The sequence below is a fragment of the Anomalospiza imberbis genome, chromosome 16 (assembly GCF_031753505.1).
Source record: "Anomalospiza imberbis isolate Cuckoo-Finch-1a 21T00152 chromosome 16, ASM3175350v1, whole genome shotgun sequence".
Classification (NCBI taxonomy): Eukaryota; Metazoa; Chordata; class Aves; order Passeriformes; family Viduidae; genus Anomalospiza; species Anomalospiza imberbis.
Window position 1 is genome coordinate 1,543,355 of NC_089696.1, and position 17,761 is coordinate 1,561,115.

Here is a 17,761-nt window from a genome sequence, read left to right on the forward strand (position 1 = left end):
TGATCCCACCAGCAGTAGGCACCTGCATGAGTGGTTTGATCTCCAGTGCTCTGACTCCGGAGTGGTTGCTCAGAATTGTTCCAGCTTGGGACAGGTCAAGTTTGTCCCTTCACAGTTGTTTTGAGGGTTTGTGTCCCTTGAGGCCTGGGGTTCACAGCAGCATCCTTCTCACCCATTTCACTGTCCCACGTGTCAGCATTTGGGGAATTAGGACTAGTGGGCAGAAGCTCCTGGGAGCTGAACTCTGCAGGATCGGGGTCTTGGTGAGGAACATGTATCACATCTGCATGGGGAGAGAGGGAGGGAAGGTCCTTTCTGTGTGAAGGCAAAAGGAGGACCAGGACACTGGATGGTCAGTAGACAGGAACGAGTCCCCACAGCCTAGCAGTGGCAAATGGCCCGGGCAAGAGAGCTCAGGAGCCAGGTGTGGAGCTGGCAAGGTGGCTCCTGTGTTGCACTTGTCATTGTGACTGGCAGGATGTTCCTGTCTCCACAGTGCAGAAAACTCTTGGCCTCTGGGCCAATCCAGCTGGCCATCAGCTTCCTGTCTGTGATTCTCCAGCCTCTGTGGGACAAAGCTACTGTGTCTTTGCTCTGTACAAGGTGACAGCCATGGTCTGTTTGAGCACAACCTGGACCAAGGCTTGGCCCTCTCTAGTCCTTCCCCTGTCTACAGATTGTGGGAACTGGGTTGCAAATGTCCCTGAGTGTCCCTGATGAGAGGGCTGGGTGAGCCTTTTGATGAAAGCTTGGTGCTTTTGCCAGTTTTCTCTTGGTGCTTTTAGCAGTTTTCTCTCGGTGCCTGCTGGTGACTCCCCTTTCTAAGGGAGTTCCAGGACTGGGGTGCTGAGGCTGGGAGCATGCAGAGCCCAGCAGCACTGTCCGTGACATTTTGGGGAGCACAGGGACTGGATTTTTACACCTGGGGGATTCAGCCGGGGCAGCTGCTGGAACCCCACACAACGTGGTCCCAGCCAGGCAATGGTGGAGTTTCCATTCATGGCGAAGAGGAGGAGTGGAGAGGTGGGACACTGGGAAGGTGAAGCATGAGGTGGTCAGTGAGATCCTTGCACCATTTGAGCAAGGTGAACTTAGGGGTCAGCGTGCAGAGGGCTGTGGACACACACGGTGTCGGTGTCGCTGGGGAGGCTGCAGGACAGGGAGCGCTGCATGGCCCGGCAGCCCAGGGGCCCATCCTCGGCGCTGACCGGGAGCTGCGGGCCCTGCGTGCTGCCGGATCTGCCGTCGGAGCAGAGCAGCACGCTGGAGTCTGCCTCGCACTTGGTGGTCCGGCTGTAGTAGGGCTCCATGACGTGGTGCAGCTCCAGGGGCACGGTAAGGGGTAGCACCTCTGCCTTGATCACAGCACCCAGAGGAGCCTCGGAGGAGGCCACCCGCAGGCTCTCGGAGCGGCTCATCTTGATCAGCAGGTCAATGGTTTTGTTCTCAGCCTCAAGGAGGCAGTTGGGCAGCCCCTCCTCGTCTCCAGCCTCCCCAGTGGCCGGACATTTGCTGAGGGGCCCTTGGTCTTTGCCATGAAGCTTCTCGCTTCCTAGGCTCATGTTGCAAGGCTCCTTCTTGGTCTGCTGGACCTTCTCCAGACCTTCGGAGGATCTCTTCAGTGACAGGTCCAGTGGCCCCTCGTGGGGTTTAGTGGCTTTCTCCAGTGCCTGGTGGATGTGGTAGAGCTCTCTTCGGATTTTGACCAGCTGGTCCCGCAGCTCTTTTTGCCCAGGGGTGTCCTCCTTTGCCAGATCAGACAGTTTCTTCTCCACCTCTTGGTACTCCTCCAAGGTTTTGGACAGGTCTCCGATAAGCACGGTTGTGGCCTCAGGGCCTGTCATGGCAGAAGTCTCTTGGGGTCGGCTCTGCTTGTAGAGGCCATGGTCCAGGGCAGCACCCACGGACGGAAGGGCTTCAGTGTCAATGCCCCTCTCTGGTTCCTCAGGCTGGCCTGTGAGGACATCTGAGTGCCAGTGGTCCAGGGCCTTGGGGATGTGGCCAGGGTTGGCCCTTGGACCACTGCAGAGAAGAAGTGGATACAATCAGTAGGGGAAAAGACAGGAAAATCCTCGCGCTTATGCCCAGGGCCAGCATTACCAGATTAGCCAGGTTTCCTCCACTGGCTGCTGCCAGCGTGAGACCCTTCCAGGAAGGGCTTTGGTCAGAGCAGGCAGAGCCCTGGCTGGACCTGCTCCTGGTACAGTTCTCCCAGAGGAAGTTGGATCCTGACACACACTATTTCATGGCACCGACAAAGGGAGAGGCCAACCTGGGGAAATGGTGCTGATCCCACCTCCACTAGCCCAACCTGAATTCCCCCTCTTCTTGGAGCACTGGAGAATGTTGATGGAAATTACTGCCCCACGGTCCTGAAGGCCCAATTGCAGGGAATCTGTCCAGCCAGCCTGAGGGCATGGAAGGGGCAAGTGGAGATAGAAAACGACAGAGATCTTCTCCACAGAAAGCTCCTCTGGGTGTCAAAGCAGTGGGTTTATTGTGACATTTGTCTTGGAGTCACAGCTGGACTTGCACAACCAGGGGAGGAACTGAAATTCTGTTTAAAGGAGCTGTGCACATTTCTAGCCCCAGGTAAAAGGAAATGTTTGGGAATGTGACCCTCCTTCTGGGCTTTGAAACCAGAAGGTGAATCAAAGGAATGCAAATGCATATGTTTAAAAATAGACAACGATTGCTCCAGCAAACCTGGGATATCTGGGGACACAAGAGGTGCTTTCCTGGTGCCTGGGAAGCACAGGTCCACCCCACACAGACACCACATCACCTCTGGCTCCATATCGATCAGGGGAAGGCAAGGGACAGCAAGTGTGACATAGCCCAGGTGCTTGGCTGCACTTGGGCGCTTTTGAGGCCCTGGAGGGCAGGGAACTCTGCTTGGGTGAGCACTGGTGTGGACCACCAGCCTGAGGAGTGCTCAGCTCCCTGGGACTCATCCCATGGATTAGTGGGGGGAACAGAGAAACAACAGGATATGGAGATAAACAATAACAACCTGAAGTGAGGAAGAGGCAGAGAGATCTCAGGCACCTTACCTGCTCTGGTAGCTGAGCTTCCCAGGCATCATCCTTTCGGGTCCTATCAAATCCAGCCCATTGGCAGGGAACTTCCTCTTCAGCAGGTTTCTTGGAGGGCTGCTGGTTTCCAGACAGGTCCCCACTGGCAATTCTGTCTTCCTGACACTGCTGTGAGTGAAAGCACCATCCTTCATCCCCAGCACGGTTTGGTAGATGTCAGTGGCTGACTTCTTGCGTAGGTTGTTGAGGCCCAAAGCTGGGTTGCTCTCCTTCTCCTGGGACAGCCATTTCTCTTCTTCTTCCTGCCCCACCATGGCAGAGTGGCCGAGTTCAGAGCCTGGCTCCTCCCGGACACCTTTAGGCCAAGGAAAACCTGTCTTCAGCACGGGAACTTTCAGCAGCCCGGGTTTGTTTGGCTCACTGGAAGGTTTTGTTTGGGGTGGCGTGGCCATGACCGAGCCCACCAGCTGCTGGGAGTCTGGCTTGCTGGAGGACATCTTGCTCTCTGTGGAGCCAAAGGTGTGCTCAAAGAGCAGGGGGTAGTAGAAGCGGGGGAGGAAGGCTGAGCGCTCGGGGCTCTGCAGAGGCTGGAAGTGGGAGGCATGGGGGTGCATCAGCTGGGCTGTGGAGGCCAGGAAGGGCAGCTGAGCCAAGTGAGGGTGTGTTGTCGTGCTGTTGGCCATGGTGGGGCTCAGGTAGGAGAAGAGACTGGGGTTCAAAGGGTAGTTAATACCCAGCAGTGAGAGGTTCAGTCCCTGAGGTTCGTGGTAGTCACTGTAGGCTGGAGGGGGGTAGCACGGGATAATGTTGCTGTCGGTACAAGTTGGGGAGACCTCAGGTGTGTTCCTCCTTTGCCCATTTGCCACCAGTTTCCACTGCTCCATCAAGATCCCACCGCTGGCCAGGCATTTCTTTGGCACTTTGCAATGCTTTGGCTTTGCATCTAGGTCAGGGGAGGCCATTTCCCTGCTCTTCATGACATGGTTCTTGAGGGAGAAGACATCTGTGATGATGAAGTCGGGCTCCACCTCCTTGCAAGGCTTGTTGTCCCTCTTGTTCTTGAAGCCAAAGACCAAAGTGTTCACTTCTGGTTCAGCGGGGTCACCTTGGCAACCTGGCTCTTCGTTTCTCTCTTTCTTCTCCCCCGCATCCATCTCCCTCAGCAGGCCAGCAACATCCTCCTCCTCCTCCTGGAACTGGCCACCTTCCTCAGCAGCCCCTTCAGCAGGCAGGATCTCCACCCCTGTCATGGGCTTCTCCTCGTGGCCATCCCTGCTGGGGACCTGCTTGGCCCGGATGGAGCCTCCTGGGGTGGCCGCGGGGTCGCAGGTGTCCTGCTCGTCCCGCCGCCCGCGCAGGCGGGAGCTCTCCGTGTGCAGCAGCCGCAGCTCCGGGTGGAGCAGGTTGCCCTTTTTGTAGGGCCAGTCAGACTCGATGAGGAGGGACAGGGAGTTCTTGCACAGGCTGTACTTCATGTGGTTGTAGAGATGGGACTTCTCCATGCAGGTGAAGGGACACTGGAAGCATTTGTAATTGTAGGGTTTGCCCCATGGCCTTGGGATGTAGTGAGGTTTCTTCGGCTTCCTCTCCTTGTGCTTGTAGACTGAGGTCAGCTTGCAGCCCCCGTCGTCCTTGGACATGGTGGAGGCTGCCTGGAGATGGCTCTTGGTGGGAATGGAGGGGCACGGCAGGTGAATCTTCCCACGCTTCTCTGGGAAGCACAATGTGCCCTGGAAGAGGGACAGCATGGAGGTGGTGAGCGGTGCCTGTAGCTCCCAGGGAGATGGCTCTGCTCTGTGGGCAACTTCTGGACCCAGAGAGTGGAGCCTCAGAGAGTGCAGCTTCTGGGAGATCAGTATGGAGCTCCCAGGTTTGAGATTTAAACCCAGGCTGGATGGAATTTTTGATGGAATTTTTGCCCAAACCCTGCAGGTATGCCTGTATACACTGATCCCATTATCAACCCTCTACTTTCAAACCACCCCAGAGGAAAAGGAAAACAAACACTATTAAAGGCGTTGGAGCTAAACCACCTCAAACTGACATTGAGGTGCCCAGGTGACCTGCTTGGCCAGCCAGAGCCTCTCTGGGGCAGCCCCAGCCCAGGTCAGGGACCATTTCCCTGCTGAAAGCAGGGGATAAAAAAGAAAACATTCAGCAGCCCCAATACCATGCTGGTCACGGACTCATTTGGCTTTGCCATCTCCTGGGGTACGGCAGTGCCAGAGCCTACCAAGGTGTTCCAAAGCTCTGGCACCAAACTGATACATTTGATACCTGCAACCCTGCACGTGAATGTGTGACCCAGGAGCAAAGAGGGCAGTGGGATGGATGGACTGGATGGGAGAGGTTGCACACTGACTGCCCGAAACCTGGTGTTACTGCTGGAAAAGCAGTCCAGCCTCCCAGTCCCCATGGGACTGACACTGTCCTGTGACAGAACAGGGATAACCTGGCCTGGAAAACCAATCCAGGCTAAACTACACGTCCCCCATTTCCAGGTGGTGCCAAGATAAAAATGTCCAGGCAATATTCCCTGCAGGACACTGACCCTGGGCTGCCCCCTCTGTGCTTCCCACCACAACCTCCCTGGGGACAGCAGTGTCATGCCTCTCCCAGAGCCCGGCCCCCACCAGCTCTGAGATGGGCAGGGGCCACAGCTCCCCCACTCCTCATCTCACAGAGGAGCCAGACTGCAGAGGCGCCACAGGCATGAAATTGGGCTCCTTCACACATGGCCAAGCAGTCACGGGACACCCAACACTGATGCAAATGCCTGTGTCACCCCTCCAGACACTTCTTTGCTCTGGAGGGATTTGTCATCTTCTCCTGGGGAGAGCAGCGAACTTGAGGGCTCATTCTGTGTGTCTGGGGCTCATTTCTCAGGGGCCAATCCCTTCCTCCATGTATCAGGTGCCAGGGCAGAGCTCTGCCCCAGAGACCCTGCAGCCAGGCTGGTGTACGAATGCAGCACCCAGCAAGGAAAAGGCCAGAAGCAGCTCCATATTGGCACCAATGTGGCAGCTGGAGCCATTTGGGGAAAAAATCTGCTCCCTGGCTTCTGGGAAGAAGGAGACAAGATTTGGAGGATGAGAAGGGAAACAGTGTGTGTCTCTGCAACTTTGGGCAGCTGGGATGGGGAGTTGTCTGGGGGCAGGCCCAGGCAGTGGCTCAAGAACCTGACAGCCCCTGTACGGGCCCTGCTCCCCAGGGGCCTGGAGTGTGCCTAGCCAGCCGTAGCCCACATCCTTCTGCATGTGGTCTGGGGGGCTGGGGGCACCATTGCAGTTCCCAGGGCAGGGGGATCGGCACAGCAGTGCCAAGGGGCTGGGATCAGAGTGGGATGGGCAGGGAAGGCGCTCCTGCAGCAGCACCACACCAGAAGATGGATTGCCATGTGGCCCTATGGTAGTGCCATCCACCTCCCACGGCTGGATGGCATTCCTGCTGCTCCCCTTGGTGAGCCCACATCTTGGGGCTGGCCTCTTGCCCTGCAGCCCCACGACCCCGTGCTTTTTTCCCTAATCATCTTGCTCCTGGTACACAGGGATGCTCTGGCTGCAGCCTGCAATACCGGTGGCCCTGGGGGGGACAGTCCTGTGGGGACAGTCCCACCAGCCCCATGCCCAGGCAGTGGCTGTGCTGGGCTGAAGGATGCTCCCATGCTCTGGTACCCACTCTCCTCACCAGGGGCACCCAGGGACATCCCCTTCCCCTGGGAGCATGATGAGAGTGTTTGTGTGATAGAATTACCAGCATAGAACCCTTTCAAATTTCTTTCTCAGGTTTGACATCAAACAGTGGAGTATCTCCCACCTGCCATGGGGACAGGGAATGAGCCATACTATGGCTTTCTCAGGGGCAGACTGAGCTGCAGGCAGAGCTGGGGGACAACCCCTGTATGCCCACGTTGTGGGCTGAGCTGGTACTTGACTCTGACACGAAGATCTGCTCATGCAGAAAATAGGCAAAAACGTCCCCTTGTAACGAACCCGCGTCCCCTGGGATGCGGAGGGGAGCCCCGGGGGTGCCCGCCTGACATGCAGCAGCCCAGGCTGATTTCTCCCATCACCGTGGGATGTGCGGGCAGAGCCTGGGGCCTCCCGCCTGCAGGTTCACCTCAGCACTCACAGCCTGCCCGCGGTGACACGCTTGTCCTTCAGCCCTCAGCCACGCTGTGTGTGCGTCACGCCTGTGAGCAGTGAGAGCTGCACACACGCTGCGCTGCCCGGGGGAGCAGAAGGGATGCAGCAGCAGCTGGGCAGGATGGGGCCCCTCCGAGCATCACTGCCTGCCTCCAGCCACTGAGCTTGGGGTGCCCTGAGCATCCTGGACCTGCTTGTCCCTGGTCCCCTGCCCCTTGTCACCCTGCTAGAGGGCAAGAAACCAAGAGTGGCGGAGCGGGAAGCGGGGCGCCTTGGCCCTGCTGCGATGCACGTCGCCTGCTTGCAGGTCAGTTGAACAAACATTTGCTGTTTATATGCCAGAGGCAGATTAAATCTTTGCTGGAAGACTGGAACTGGTTGTTCCATTCCTGCACACCTGATCCTCCTCCTCCAAGGCTGCTGCGAGAGCTGTTTGTTCCCCTCCTGTGCCCGGTGGTGCAGAGGATGGCAGAGAGATGTCCCGTGTAGGGACAGGCAGCTTGGCTGCTTCCACATCCTTAACGCTGAGGAGAGGAACAGCAAGGGAGGAAAAGGGGAAAGAGCAAAAAGAAAGAACGGGAGAGAGTGGGGAAATGCCCTGCGTGTGAGCCAGGCAGGCTCCGGCAGAGCGGAGGCATCCCCAGAGCCGGCTCAGGCCCTGCGGAGCCGGGAGACAGGCGTTGTGGCTCCTGGTTGCTGAGCAGTTCCCGCACCAGCAGATCTTCGTGGTCTGCTGAGTCTCTCTCTGCCACAACACATTACTTCCAGTGGGCTGTCAGCTGCGGCGGCGGGGGCCGTGCCTGGGGGCAGCGCACGGCGGGGACCGCGCACCTGTGCCTGGGAATTGCAGCATCCCCGCTCAGCATCCCCGCTCTCCTCCCCGGGACTGCCGAGGGGAGAGGGGCACGCTCCGATGGAGGGAGCCAAGCGGCAAGGGGAGAAGAAAGAGAAGGGGAGACAAAGGGAAGAAAGAAGGGAGAGATGCCCTCGAAAGAGATCTGCAGTCCCTGGTGCTCCGGTATTTAAAAAATGCCAGCCTGATCCCCAGGGACAGGGATGCGGGGGAAAGGGCACACAGCCATTGGGGCAGCTGAGCCACAGCACCTCAGTTATCCATCCAGCTCACATCTCGAGTAACAGACAAAACTCAATTTCCAGGATGTTCCAATTTTCCTAACCCATCAGCCGTCCCACCAGACCAGGTGCCACTGGATGAAGCACAAAGAATGCACATCCCCACTCTGAATCTGCAGGAGCTTCTCTGGAAGCTGTGGAAATGTTTGAAGCATGCAGCAGCAGGGAGTTCTTGGCACACCACGCAGAGCTTCATCCTCCAACTTGTCTCCACAAGTCTCATTTAATGCCCCCCAATTCTTTCACCAGTAGAAGCAGCAACCACAGTCCCTGTCCACCCTCCAGACACATGGTTCACCACCACACTCCTGCTTCACCATCTCCTTTCCAGGCTGGACCCAGGACCAAACCCTGCCAGATCCCATCCCTTTCCCTGAGCCTGCTTCTGGTGTGTGGCAGCCACTTGCAGGAAGGGGCTCAGTCCAGTGGATTTCCTGCACCAATACAAACCCTCTCCATCCATAGGTGGGCATGGGAACTTACCCTGATCTGCTTTTGCAGACTCCTAAGAGCTTTTCTGACTGAGACGAAGACCCCATCTCTCAAACTGATGTCTTTTCTTTGCTGCTGACCTCCAAGTGCTCCAGTGCTGACGGGGAGGCTGCCAGGGAGCTGCAACACTCCCATGGAAATTGGCTGCCCTCAACCTTTCCCAGATGTCTGTAGAACATAGCATGGAGGAATGAGCTGAGGAAAGGCACTGAAGTTCTTCTCCAGTCATTGTTGTTATGATGAACCTCCTGCTTTGCACCTTGTCCTGCAGCTGAGGATTCCTGGGGTCTCCTGCAAGCTGGTCCTACCCTCCACAGGCGGGACTTCATTGGTGGTGCCCTGCACACCCAGTACCAACCACAGGACAATTCTTCCCTGCTCCTACATCCACCAGGTGCTTCCTTTCAGGCTGTCCAGGCCACTCATTTCCCAGGGCTCAGCATCACTCCAGCCTGTGTGGCCCTGGCATTGCTGTTTGTCATCCAGGGATGCATTGCCCTGGTGACTATGCCAGGACAGGACAGTGTGGAGCAGAAGGACGGCCCTTTGATGGGATCTCACACCAACCCCACAAACCTTCCTGCTCCTGCCATTACCTGGACTCTGCCTTTCTGGAAATTCCCGTGGGTTTTATCCCGTTTTCCCCAGCGCCGGGGCTGGAGCAGCCAGGCAGCGCCGCGGGAGGGGAGCGGCTGGGGCGGGAGCCACTGATCAATGCAAGCCACTTTCCCTACACTACAGCTTTTGCCGCAGGGGCTGCTCCGCTATTAGCGGCTATCGGGTCCCTTTTCGTTTTCATAGCCTGGAGTGGTGCGATTTGAGCTTTTAAACGTTTATCGGGGCTGGGAAGAAGGCAATTGGCCATGGCAAAGCAGCGGGCACTCGGCAAGAGGAGGGAAGCGTGGCTGGTGGGGCTGGGAGCTCTGCCCCTCCCCAGCCTCACCCTGTACAGCCACTGTGTGAGTGACTGGGGCCATCCCACCACCTCTGCCTCTGTCTCCCTACATCAGCAGCTTTGAAACTATTCCCACCTCGAGCTGTGCCTTTCTCCAGCTTGATCTCGATTATTGCACCAAAATCTCTTCTCTTCCCAAAACTACATCTTCAGAAGGGCTGAGGTTTCCTGTCTCCTCCAAACAGTCAATCTTTCCATGGCTGCCCACCCACCACATCTTCATGTCCAAGGCCAGAGGATGTGGCCCATGTCCTGTAGCTCAGCGTGGCTCTGCTGCTCAGAGGGTTCTTCATCACCACTGCTGTGTCTCCATATGTGGGCTGACCAAACCATGTGCTTCACACCGCAGGGGCAAGACAAAGTCAGAGTCATGGTCTACAAATCTGACAGCATTTGGATTCCCAGCCTTTGGGTTTCCAGCGTTTGGGAGAATCTGGAGTTTCTGGTTGGGGAAGCTTAGCTCTCTTCACAGGTGGATTTTGATGAGACCCAAACCCCAGCCCAGACATGGAGTGGGTCCATCTTTGTGAGCATTGCTGCCTTTGGATGTGCAGATTGTCTGGCATCTCCTGCCTGGCCTTGGAGTGTCCTTCAGCCAGATGATGAACATACTCCCTGTAGTCACAGCACCTCCACATGTAAAGTTTTCCCTCATTTTATGTCAAATCTTCTCCCATTTATGCACGTCCTCAACAAGTGTTGCTATGTCTCTGACCTCTCCTCCAGCCTCCATCTACAAAAAGTTGGCCTGAAGGTTCCCTGTGGCAACCCCAACACCCCGTGAAAAGCATTCAACCAAGTGGCAATGGGCTGGAGTCATCATCGTCTGCCTGTGACACTCACAGCACAACTCACAGGCTCCTTGAGAGATGAGATCAGGGCATCACAGCCTCCAGGCTACTCTCCAGAGACCTGAGGGCCCTCCACCGCAAAAGGCTTTCCTCCCACAGCCTTTCCTGCTGCGAGCCCTTCAGGGAAGAGGCAGGTCCTGGTGAGGAGATATCAGACTGTCTCTCCACATTATATCAACCACCCGCAAAGCTTCTGCCTCGGCCCCACTGTGGGAGCTTCCTACATCTTCCTCCACCTCCACTCTACCTGCTAATGGAGCCTCAGGAGACCGCAGGCTTCCAGCCATGGAGTCAGCAGCTCATTGGGAAAATGATCTCCAAACTTGTGAAGACATCATCAGTGTCTGAATGAAAATGTGCAGCTGGATAGAGGGAAAGGTGTCTGTGCAACTCAGGAGGATCAACAGTGTGGTTGGCATGCAGGGATGTGCAGAGGAGGTGGTGTCCAGGTTGCCATGGTGAGAATGGGAAAATGATGGACAGCTGGAGAGAACCTGGGGGGCTTAAGAAGTGTGTGCAGCTGGAAGAGGAATGCAGGTCCAGCCATCCTTTGTGCTAAGCTCTGTGTCATGCATGTAATGTGCAGGAATTTCCTGTATCCAGAAGAAAATTCCATAGCTTCTTCCAGTTTCTATGACCTCTGAAATTCCTTTCCCCACTTAGAAGTTTCTCCTTCTCCTGCTGGAGAAGGAGATGGAGCCAAGGATGGATCCCACTGCCTGTGACCACCTGCACAGGGAGATTCCCTTTCAGCCCTCCATCTGGAGGACCTCTGGGGATGGTGGCAATCTCCAGAAGCCCATTCTGGTCACTGACACCTGTCCCCTCTCTATGCTGTGGCACACCAACAGCAAAGACAGGCAATGTGGGGCTCAACTCTGCTCTGATTACCAAAATCCACTTCTCCCACCCACCACAGACCAAACCACATGAGTGTCCTCAGTGTGGACACAGAGGTTAGATCAGCTCTCTGCCCACACGAGCACAGATCCCCAGTCTGGGTATGGACAAGATTCCACCTCCTCTGCCACCTCCCCTGCAAAACAACGAGCTCTGTCATACACTGAGGTGCATTTAGTCACCCCTTGTCCAACTCAAAGGCTCCCTGAGACTCCCCAAACTTCTACAGCCCAGTTCCCCATACTAGAAATGTTCTCATCCACTTTACATCTATCCTTGGACAGTTCACGTTCCATAAATGCCCTGCGGATGGGAATGATAAAAAGGGAAGGAGATGTCCTCTGCTTTGCTTCTCCTGGCTTGGCAGAGCCCAGCTCTTTTTGTGTCTCCTAAGACACACCAAAGATGGCCAAAGGTTCCCATATTGACACAACCTTGCTCACACCCCGAGCTCTCTCCCACCTGCTGCTCTTGTATTTGCTGCTCAGGTGTCCTGCTCCACCAAATCACTCTCCATCTTCCCACCAGAAGGTGCAGGTCTTGCAGCTGCAAGAAGATGCACCTTCTTGCAGTTCAGATCTACCCCATATCCTCTGGGGACAGGAACAGGGAGTCTTCAACCCTCCTCTGCCTGTCCCCCTCCTGCCTTGCAGCCCAGCCCTCTCCTGCTCCTGGATGTGTCCACTGCTGTGTCCTCACCCTTTGCTGCAGGAGAGGAGCTTCACACAAGGACATCCCAGGCATTTCCCTCACCCTTCCCTGTCCCGTTCTTTCTGCTGTCTTCAGAGCCTTTCCCATCCTCTCTTCTATTGGTCCAGTTCCTGGCAGTCAAGATTCTGGCTCTCCTTGTGTCTTGGATGTGTCTCGTTTTCCTCTAAAGCTGCTTTTTAGCTCATTTCCCAGGACAAGCCCGCTGCAGGGGGCTACTGCATCCCAAATGCAGGACTTTGCCATTCCCTTTCTCCAGCTGGGAGCTGCACCTTGAACAGCTCATTGAGCCTGGCAGTCCAGCCAGTTTTTGACCCACCTTGTCTTTACATTTCCAGTTTGGCCATGAGGACACTGTGGGAGACCACGTCAGGGGCCATGCTAAGGTCACTTAAACACGATCTCTCTCTCCCTCCCCTGTTTTGGCAGCCAGTCCTCTCCTCACAGTGGGCAGTTGTGCTGCCCTGGCAAGATTTGCCCCCAGTAAATTCACCCTGGCACCTTCTTGCCATCCTTAAAGATGGAAAGGACTTCAAGGAGAGCTCAAAGCTGTCCCAGAGACCAAGATTACATCTGGCTCACTCTGGGTGCTCCCTGATGGGTCTGAGCTGTGTGTGCTGCAGGGCCAGAGGCCGTTGTGTCCCTGCAGGGATCTCTGCACATCTCAGCAGAGACTGGGATGGAGCTAGCAGTGCCTGCAACTGGTCCTCTTGGGGCTTTCTCACTTGGGTGTGTCCCCAGGGGCTTGCAAAGCACAGCATTGCTGGTGACAGCCACCCAGCCCTCATTTGGGGTCACCCCACACAGCCAAACAACTCTGCTCAGTTACACCCTCGCTACAGACCTGCCAGCTCCCTTCAGTCACTCAGTCACTGCCTCCCTCCTGATGGACTCTCCTGCCAGCTCAGGTGGGCAGGGGAGGGCAGGAAAGGGGACCACAGGTCACAGGGAACAGACCTTGCCCAGTACACCCCTTTGTTCTCTTGGCTGGGATGTTGTTCTCCCAGGGTAATCTCCAGAGGTCCTCCTTCCCCTAAGTCACTGGACAGGTCTCTTTTTAGCCAAAGCATGGCCGAGATGGGGCCATGACTCCAGCCACTCCTGGGAAAGGGGGGCTGCAATGCTGTTGCAATGCTGGGGCCTCTCCCAGGAGGACATGGGCTTATGCTGCTCCTTCTGCTAGCTCCTAGCACTGGCTCCAGCCAGCTGTTTTGGGATGGAGGCATTTAAGTCATGGCAAGGTCCAATGAGCTACCAAGGAACTGCCACCTGGGAAAGACTTGTTATGTTTAAGGTTAAAGCCAATAAAATAAACTGGGAAGGGAGGGCTTGATATGCTGTGTGCAGTTTTGTGATCACATCCATGAAATCCAGCCCACTGTAAAATCCATTACAAAATTGTCCTAAATAGGAACATCCCCTGCTTCTCCCTCCCCATCCTTAGGGGAGCACTAACAATTCCACCTGCTAAATAAAAATCTAAAGGGGAAATGGTTCAACTCTGGTTGGGAGAGCTTGGGAACAGCAGGGAAATTGCAGAGCAGAAAAGCTGGTTGGGATGGGCCCCAGGGAATGTGGGGGAGCTCTGCCAGGCAGAAGCCTTCTCACAGGGATGGGACGCCCTGGCACAGGGCCAGTACACAAGGACACCCATAAACCCTTCAGGAGAGGAGCTCAGATTGCTCCTGGGGGATACCCTGCTCCCAGCAGAGAGGAGGGAGGAGGCTGTTCCACAGGGACACAGAGCACATCAGGCAGCACATCACACCCTGAGCTCATCATATCTCTCTGCAGCCACTTTGCAAGCAGATTTCTCTCCAAATCATGTCTTTATTCCTGTTTATTTTTATTATTATATACATATGTATTCTTGGTCAGGAGCCCCTGCAGTGCTGTGGGCTGACCCATGGGCAGCAGGCACCTCTCTACCTTCTGCCTGGTACTTGGTGGTGGTGGTTAGTTGGGCTTTTAATGCAGATTAAGGGTGGGGCTGCCTGCTGGGGTCCTCCCTGTGTTTCCAGCTCCGTTGCACCCCAAAAATGGGCTGAGCTGCTCAGCCCCTTGCCCCACACCGTAGGAAGTGCCCGGGCTGCAGCGTGGGGACGGGAGCCGAGGGATGTTGCTGGAAGTGGAGGCAGGGACGCCGAGCGGGCGGGTTGCACTTGGCCACCAAATTGCCCAGCGAGGTCTGTACTGGCCAAGGGATGACCGGAGGAGTAACGAGGGCCCGAGGCAAAGCCACCGGGAGGAGGCAGGGATGTTATTAGCTGGTGCGGGAAGCGGGAGTGCAGCTCGTTAACCTGTGCTGTGCCGCAGGACGAGGTGGAATGGCCGTGCAGCCGCATTGCTGCGGGTCCCGGGTGCCCGCACGGCGCCGGGAGTGCCGCTGTGACAGTCCCCGGGATGCCTGTGCAGGAAACGGGTCTGTCTTCAACCCCCTTCCACACAGGGGTCCCCCCACTGCCTCTGGGTAGGGCAGCGCTCTGAAATTCCTTGGGATCTCCAGGAAAGGGTGAGAAGACCTAAGGGAATGGGGGGTGACACATCCAAAACCTCCTGTCCCAGACCTTCACGGAGGAGAACCTAAATCCTCGTCATGGAGGAGGAGTGAGAGCAGGCAGCAGCATCCAGTGGGCACCAGAAACTTCTCCCCGTGCCAGTCCCAGGGTTTCCCACCACCCTGATGCACAGCTGGACCTCACTGGCATGATTTCCTTCCCTTTTTTTCAAGAAGCCCCTGACTGCTGTGGACTGTTCCTTGTTATGTGACCTTTTGATTTAATTGCCAAAATTCCTACAAACACCCATTCCCTGGCGTGAGGAAGTATATTCCTAGTTGACACCATTAAGCATCTCAGTAACTCACCTCCTCTGGCAATTCAACAGTTCAGTTTAGTTTTTATTTCCTTTAAGAAAGATTTAGAGGGAAAAAAATATGGATAACAAGTATAATAATGTCTTACTGTTAAATTTCCCCCTTCCCCTGGTTTGTATTTTTTCACAATTGCAAATACACATTACATCTCCAAACCATTGATCTTTTTGATTATTACCCAAACGTGGAGAGATAAATATATTAAAATTCACCTGCCCTCTGTGCCCTCCCAACCTGCCCTCCCTCTGTCCCCTTTTCCTGATATATCCTTTCATTTTTCAGTGGGGAAACCGGTCAGACCTCTGCAGTCACCACACGGTCACGGGGAAAGCATCCAAAATCCTCCACAAACTTTCTATTGTCAGGGACTCGCGTGAGCAGATCCCCGGTGAAGGCAGTCGGACGTGTCATTAGGAGAGCAACCCAAGCAGAAAGGCCCCATATGACCTCTCCGGTGCCGAGTGCCTTTAATAATCAGGAGTTACACGGCTTGCAAAGAGACCGGAGAGCGGGATCAAAGAGCATCACTTGGGAACAGTCGGCTCCCTGCTCCCAGCGGGTTTGCGCATCCCTGCTCCGGGTACCGGCTCCTTCTCCCGGCAGAGCCCCTGCCTGTGGCGTGGCACAGGGCTCCCCTGGGCACCGCCAGATGCCCGGAAATTTATCTGGGAGAGTGCAAAACTGGCAGGAGCAGGCAGCTTTTAACAGGGGGTTGTTTTCCGCTCCAGGTCCTCGGTGGGTTTTGTTCCCTGCCCAGACCCGCAGTGAGTCCCTCTGCTGCCTCCAGCACCGTCCGCCCTCCGCCCACCCCATCCCTCCCCAAAAGAGATTGAAATGTCAGGACTTACAGCTCGGCCCCCGTCCCGGCTGGGTCCCTGCTCAGGGCCGGGAGGCTGCGGGGAGGCTGTGGGAGCAGGGTGAGGGCTTTCCCCCCCGTCTGGGACCCAGCGTCCCCAAACCCCGCCGAGGCAGGGGGCAGGTGATGTCCGAAGCCACTCCTGAGCATTTACAGGGTTGTTTGCAGGAAACATCAAACTCGGGAACAGAAGCTCCAGCCCAGGAGTCATCGCCCCCGCCGTCCCTCCCCACCCTCTTGCTTGGTCTCATTTGTACCGATTTGCCCCGCAGGCTTCGCGCTGATTTGCCATGTCCCTGGCAGGGCTTCGACCGGGGAGGGGGAGCGGGAGCCAGACGGGGAGCGGATCGGGGGGAGCAGCCATGGGGAGGGTGGTGGGGACCAACAGGAGCCTGGCTTGCCAAAAGCAGTTCAGACCTAGAAAAAGCTTTAATGTGCACAGACGGAGCAGGCTGGAAGCAAAACCAGCTGGGCTGGAAGAGGACGTGCTCGGCAAGAGGCTGGTTTGGGGCTGGGTGCGTGCGTGGCTCCGGGCTGGCTCCTTGCTCCAGCCCTCTGCCCCCGGAGGGAAGGCAGAGAAGGGAAGGGAAGGTTACATGTAAAAATTCCCCTTCCAACATCAACTTTTCCTATCGACAAATGATGGGCAGGATGCCAGCCTGGTTTTCTCCGGAATTAATGATTTACCTGCTCCCACCACCACCCTTGCCCTGACATCTCCTGCACCACATCTCCGGCTCAAGATCCCCCTCTGTGCCACGAGATGGGTCCTCTGGAGCTGGGACAGTCCCACCACCATCCCCACCCTGGAGCCGATACCGTCACTGCCACGTCGTGCCCATCCTCGTGCCCTGTGTGGGCTGAGCACCATCACCCATGGAGAGAGACAGAAGCCCCACGTGGGGGTGGTTCAGAGCCTGGGTGCTTCCCTTCTCCCCTTGCAGGTCTTTTTCTCCTAGAAGTGAGTCCCAGACCATCCAGTTGGGGTGTCTGGCACCCACCAGGGTGTTTGCCCTGGCTGGAAGGACTGTGGGAAGCGGTATCCCAAGAATCTTCTCACAAGATATTAGATCCAGTCCAGACATCTGCATTGTGCTATCCCTGCATGGCATGGTTTAACGCAATTCCTTAAAATCAGACCCTTCCAAAACCTCCTGATGCTCTGGGCCAGCTGATCTCTTCGGGGCCAAGAGAGGACACCCTGTGTCCCCCCTCACACTTGGCCCACCAGCTCCATGTCCTCGGTTGATTATTTCACAGGGCTCTGGTGTCGGTGCTGAAGTGCTGGATCCAGCAGTGGTCACAGCATTTTGGGGACCCCCCCGGCTCCGCACCCCCTGTGCATGAGGGGGCCCTGGCCCTGCTCTGTCCCCGGAGCGTGGCAGGGACACAGCCCTTGCCGGGCTCTCCGCAGGCAGCCGGCCCCAATCTGCCGTGGCGCGGGGCCACCTGTGCTGGCTGCCCACGCCATCTGCGAGGGGCGGGCCGGGGGGCGGCTGCCATCCCCCCGCCCGGGTCAGCGAGCAGGGGACAACTGGGCTGGGGGCAGCACGGCTGCCTCGCTCCGTCCGGGTGGATGCCACTGCATCCCGGAGCGGGGAAGAGGAGGGGATGGGAGCAGCCCCCCCGCAGGTTCCTCCTGGGATCTGCTGCCGTGGGGCTTGCGAGGACATTTCTGAGCCCTTTAGTGGGGACAGTGGGCACCCCGGCTGCGCCGGCTGGCTGCAGCGTCCACTCCCTGCCGCCTCTGGGTGTCCCCTGGTGCAGGGACGCAGAGGTGGATCCCGGGTGGGTCTTTGGGGTTGCCTTG

The 17,761-nt window shown here is 56.6% G+C and overlaps 1 protein-coding gene across 1 annotated transcript; it reads right to left on the reverse strand.

Moving 5' to 3' along the window:
* Positions 1-16,355, reverse strand: PRR35 (proline rich 35). The gene is made up of 3 exons (XM_068206455.1): positions 15,944-16,355; positions 3,054-4,765; positions 1-2,022 (listed from the first exon to the last, which is right to left on the reverse strand). The coding sequence occupies exons 1-3, from the start codon at positions 16,160-16,162 to the stop codon at positions 1,092-1,094; spliced, it is 2,862 nt and encodes a 953-aa protein (XP_068062556.1). The 5' UTR covers positions 16,163-16,355; the 3' UTR covers positions 1-1,091.
* Positions 16,356-17,761: the final 1,406 nt, after the last annotated feature.

Bases quoted from the DNA above. Each gene is read 5' to 3' on its own strand.
- PRR35 (XM_068206455.1), bottom strand. From the start codon at position 16,162: ATGACTCCTGGGCTGGAGCTTCTGTTCCCGAGTTTGATGTTTCCTGCA. The intron at 4,766-15,943 runs GTAAGTCCTGAC...TCCCTCTTCCAG, and splicing joins GCCGGGACGGGGGCCGAGCT to GGCACATTGTGCTTCCCAGA. The intron at 2,023-3,053 runs GTAAGGTGCCTG...TCTTCTCTGCAG, and splicing joins AAGCTCAGCTACCAGAGCAG to TGGTCCAAGGGCCAACCCTG.